General features: G+C 36.2%; 1 protein-coding gene across 1 annotated transcript in view; it reads right to left on the minus strand.

The window, feature by feature from the left end:
• Positions 1-5,548, minus strand: part of LOC109468204 (CUB and sushi domain-containing protein 3-like) — an 82,820-nt gene that overhangs the window by 583 nt on the left and 76,689 nt on the right. The window contains exon 18 of the mRNA XM_019766459.1: positions 940-1,147. Coding sequence (XP_019622018.1) covers positions 940-1,147 — 208 coding nt within the window. The remainder of the gene's footprint in view (positions 1-939; positions 1,148-5,548) is intronic.

Here is a 5,548-nt window from a genome sequence, read left to right on the forward strand (position 1 = left end):
AGTGCCCGCGGCAACTTTGATGTCACCTAGCGTCTGAACGGCTAGCCGTAGAACGGCCAAACTTGGTGACTTTTCCTAGAATAATGTTGGAAACAATTCTCTATCATTGGAATAAGATAATTATTTTTTGTGTTGCCATGGCAACGGGTTTTTGACAGGCATTTTTTTCAAATTTAGTACTTTTGGTTTCAACAATAGAATTTTATGGGTTTATGTCAAGTTACTCATGGTTTCTAATATTAATAACATCCCATATAATGTTATGTAAATTTTATTATTAAATATGCATAATTTATGCTAATTTAATGACGTCATTGGCCAAAATCCAAGATGGCGGACCACATCATTAGAATAGGTATATACACGTTATTTTCCTTAAAATTTCATCAATACTTCCATTTCTTTTTCCAAAAAAAAGGTTTAAATGAAGGTCTTTAGTATGTTTACAATGTATTTTTGGCTTTTTCATGAAAAAAAAAAACTATTTTTGAAAATTCAAGATTGATGATCCAAGATGGCGGATATCTTAAATATGCATGGCGTCATTTTATGACGTCACCGGTGTTGCTATGGGCAACATAATACTTAGTACACAATAATATTCTGTCATAAACACTTTTGGTACAGTTATGTTGAATACCATTTAGTTTTCAGGGGAAAACCTATTTAGACTGTTTTGGCCAATAAAATCACATTGATGACGTCATAATGACGTCATATTACGTCATAATGACATAAAAACTGTAGATATAATTAATTTTAACTAGTACACCATTCTCTAAAAATTTAGTGGTCATACGACATACCGTTCGCGAGTTCTTAGGGGGGTCAAAAGAGCCCCCACACCCGGTCCCCCATGTCAAAAAAAGCCCGGTCTAGGTAGGGTTAAAGGATTGCTGAGTCTCAATGGATGTTTTGATTACGTTGTTGGAACATTACCTTTGTAACACTCCTGCATCATCACTGGCTCCATCGTAGATGGTCAGAATGTCATATTTTTTAGTTTCGAAACTGTCGAACGTGAGACGAATGATGCTTCCTTCTGGAGTAGTGATCAACCATCTGACGTTTTCATGGTTGCCATAGTTATTCGGATAGTTTTGTGACGTCATAGGTCCTCCAGAGGGACTCGTCAGGCTGGCCCCCACTGCACGAAGAGTCGGAAATAGCAGCAAGGTAAATGCTTGATATACCCGAGTAAATGATTTTATGGCTTCACCACTATGTGGTAAAGTCATGTTGTTTTTCCTGATGTTTCTTCTCCTTCTTCTTCTTTTCCTGGCATTTAGTTAAATGGATTCAATTTCTTCATTTTTGGGACAAATGACATGAAATTTGGCATGAAGGTAGAGTAGCCAAATACCCCTAGGCTTCTTTTTTTTCATTTCTTGGAAAAATTGTTTTATTTGTTTTATTTGGCTATTTTCATGCAAAAAATTATTCATTTTGGGATTGGAGCCCTGGTAATAAAACCAAATCACCTGAAATTTGGTATGGGGATACCTTGGACATATGTCTACAAAACCTTATTCAAGCTTTTGTCATACACTACTTTAAAATTGTGTAAATTAGGGTTTTTTGGCTATTTTCAGACAAAAAATGTACATTTTTGGCTCCTGTGCCCTAATGTTACATCCGAATGACCTGAAATTTGGTATGGGGATACCTTGGACACAGGTCCAACGAATGCCATTCCCGCTTTTGACATACATTACTTAAAAGCTGTGTAAAATAGGGCTTTTTGGCTATTTTCGGACAAAATCGGTAAATCTTGGGTTCTGGAGACCTGGTATTACACTTAAATCATCTGGAATTTGGAATGGGTTTGCTTTATATATCTACCAACAACCATTAATTGCAATATTTGGCATACTCTCCCTTAAACTTGTATGATGTGGGACTTTTTGACCGTTTTTAGGTCACAATTTATGATATAGTTGCATGAGGATGACTACCCTTGAGTCATCAGTCTGGCATGCACAGCAGGGACCAAAAGGCATTCAGCTTTCTTCTAATCTTCTTGCTGATTGGCTGTTGGAATTTGATTGAGTTAACTCTATGAACAGCTGCATACCATATCAAAAGTAGGTACTGCAAGTGTTTTGGTAGGTATGTTAAACTTTCCTGCTCCAGCATTGGAATGTGTGGCATGTATGCTTTTTTTGCCTTGAAAATCAACAGTTTGCATTATGCAAATAAAAGTACTACTCAATAATGTAGGGGATACTCTATCCAACTGTTGTATTCATAGTTTTATGTCACTTCATACTATAGTTATATCGATGCAAAACATTGTTTCTCTTGTATTCTCCTTCTTTTCCTGCCATGTCGTAAAATCTGGTGAAGCAATGCTGAATTTGCTCCAAAGCAAATGTTGCCCTTTCTAGTTTTACTTAAGATGCATCAATATTTAGCCGTTGTAAATGTGCAAATATACCTGAAATTTCTCTGCATCATATTGCTGGTAATGTTTTCTTTATATACCCATATTTATTGTGCCTGTGTGTGTATATAAAATACGACTAAGTCAGTTTACATACTCCTACATTTACCTCTGGATTTACCCGGCATTTACCAATCTTCAACGCGGATTTATGCTCTCGACTTTATCGGTGTATATTTTAAATTTACTACCATATAAACCTGCCGTTACTCTGATAACTTCAATTAAAAATACACCGTGCATTTCATCTGCATTTGTCAGTCATTCTGTCATTCTGTCTATATATTGGTCAACAAAAACCGCTAGATGGATTGGTTTCATACCTGGTGCGTTTCGTAGCAAAACTGAATTAAGTGGGACTCTGCTAAAGCCTGTTCCTTATGTATATGACTGATTTCAGTGAAATATAGGCCATAACGGCCTACCTGCTCCCCTCCCCAAAATGGGCGCAGCCCCTAAATATTTGGTTTTCCTATGTTAATATACTTTCATTATCTCAGAACAAAGTTATCAAAATTGACATAAACACATTTACAGGGTAGTTAAACCTTTAAAATGCCCATCTAGACCAAAATAAACAAAAATCATATACAACAGAATTATTCAGAGATTGAGAATTTTATGGTCAGGTTATACTCCGTAATTATCAATGAACTTTATTATTCTTATACGTCTTATTTCGTAATATTTTTATACTTTTAAAGTTAATGTGCAATTGTTATCAGTATCATTAAACCATGTCACTATTGTATTTGAACAATCGGCTACAATTAGTTTGTACATTAAAATTATGATCATCGGTACCAGTCTGTGTGTGAAAATTCTGAATGCAATGACACAATTAACATAAAATATCTCTTACTTTCGACTTAATTTACAGCATTCCTTAATCAATAAGTAATAATCAATAACTGTATCATAATAGCAACATTTTGATATATTTGTAGAAGTCTTATGGGCGAAATATAAGAAATAAAGGTAGCGCATGTAAAAACGTGATTCTTTGCATAAATTATGACAATGAGCAGAAATCATTCACACTTAATACGTTTGTGAAGATTAATCATCCAGGATAATACTAATAAGAAAAGTTTGAATCTTTACTTCTGGATAAAATAAGAAAATAATGTCAGACGTTTCAGACGCCGTCCGGCATCTTTCATCAGTGAAATATTCAAAATTGCGATAGAACTCGGAACGGCACCGTTAATTCTAAAAGTATTTATGTTCTAAATAAACAAATAATAAGTTAGCAACAAGCGTTCTATAGATTCTATATACAATACACATGGTAAAGTATTAACTAATGTAATGATAAAGATAAGTAAGTCCCTAGATATGCTGTAAAGTTGAATCCCATGTACTTGAAAGTTCAACTCTAAGTCCTCCCTTCCTGTTGAGTGATGGTTTATAAAGTCTTTCATAAATCGCCTCCTTGACTCCACGCTCAAACCAGCGCGCCTCCCGGTCCAAGATGTCCGTTGATTCAAGATGAAAAGAATGTCCTTTATGTTTGTCCAGATGGTGCCATATGGCCGAAGAAAATCCACTGTTACTGGCCCTGCAGTGTTGCTTATATCTTTCCTTGAGCGGCTGACTGGTCTCCCCGATGTACGTTTCTTTGCATTGATGATCTTCACATTTTAGTCTGTAAATGACATCCGATTTCACACAGTTTTTAAGTTTGTCCTTTGGATGAAACAACATCTGTCTGAGAGTGCGACATGGTTTGAAGTTGGTGGCGATGTTGTAGTTGTGTAAGATACGTCTTATCTTCTCCGAAACTCCTTGGATGTATGGGATGGAAATGTTGACTGTTTTAGTCCTGTCTAACTGTGAGTTTCTTGACGTCTTCTTAGATGAGTCGGAAGGCTTAAGTGGTTTGTTAAAAGTCCATTGTTGATATCCACACTTGGATAGAGCTTTCTTGAGGTGATTATGTTCCTTGGCTCTGGCTTCAGCCGAAGTAATCAAGGTGTCTGCTCGATGAAACAAGGTTCTTATCACACCAAGTTTCTGTTCCAAGGGATGGTGAGAATCAAAGATGAGATATTGATCGGTGTGAGTAGGTTTACGATAAACCTCCACCTCAATGTGACCGTCTGTCTCTACATGTAGTTTGGCATCCAAGAAGGTAGTGTGTTATCTTGACTGGTCTCCTGATAAAGCTGATATGTTTGTCAACCTTGTTAATGTGTTCGAAAAAACTGTCCGCCAATCCCTTCTTGAGCCGACACCATGTGTCATCCACGTATCTAAACCAGTTGGCAGGAGGGGTACCAGGAAAGCTATTGATTAGCTTTAAGTTCGAACTTCTCCATGTAGAGATTGGCCACGATAGGAGATACGGGAGAACCCATAGCGCAACCTTGTACTTGCTTGTAAAACTTGCCATCATAAGTAAAATATGTACATTCAAGGCAAAGTTCCAAGAGTTGACAGATCTGGTTGACTGACAATTTAGATCTCTCTTTCAGGGTGTCATCAGCTTCAAGGAATTCTCTTACCACTTCAACAGCTCCTTTAGGGGGTATGCAGGTAAACAGTGAACATACATCGTAGGATGTGATAATCTCATCATAGAGCTAGCTATTTATCTCATTTTTTTCGTTCAGATAACTATTTCATTCCATACACGTGCTAAGAACCTTTACCTGTGTTAACACATAATTTTTTCACTAATAAGAGAAATATCTCTATAAAGCTCTTACTAGTGAACCTTTTACTAGTGAAAAAATGAGTTAACACCCCTCTAACTCATTTTTTCACTAATTAGAGACTCCATTGAATCTCTTACTAGTGAAAAAATGAGTTAACACCCCTCTAACTCATTTTTTCACTAATAAGAGACTTCAGTGAACCTCTTACTAGTGAAAAAATGAGTTAACACCCCTCTAACTCATTTTTTCACTAATAAGAGACTTCAGTGAACCTCTTACTAGTGGAAAAATTAGTTAACACCCTCTAACTCTATTTTTTCACTAATAAGAGACTTCAGTGAACCTCCTACTAGTAGAAAAATGAGTTAGAGGGGTGTTAACTCATTTTTTCACTAATAAGAGACTCCATTGAATCTCTTACTAGTGAAAAAATAAATTAAGCCCT

This window comes from Branchiostoma belcheri, unplaced genomic scaffold (assembly GCF_001625305.1).
Source record: "Branchiostoma belcheri isolate BF01 breed outbred unplaced genomic scaffold, Haploidv18h27 scaffold195, whole genome shotgun sequence".
NCBI classification, from domain to species: Eukaryota; Metazoa; Chordata; class Leptocardii; order Amphioxiformes; family Branchiostomatidae; genus Branchiostoma; species Branchiostoma belcheri.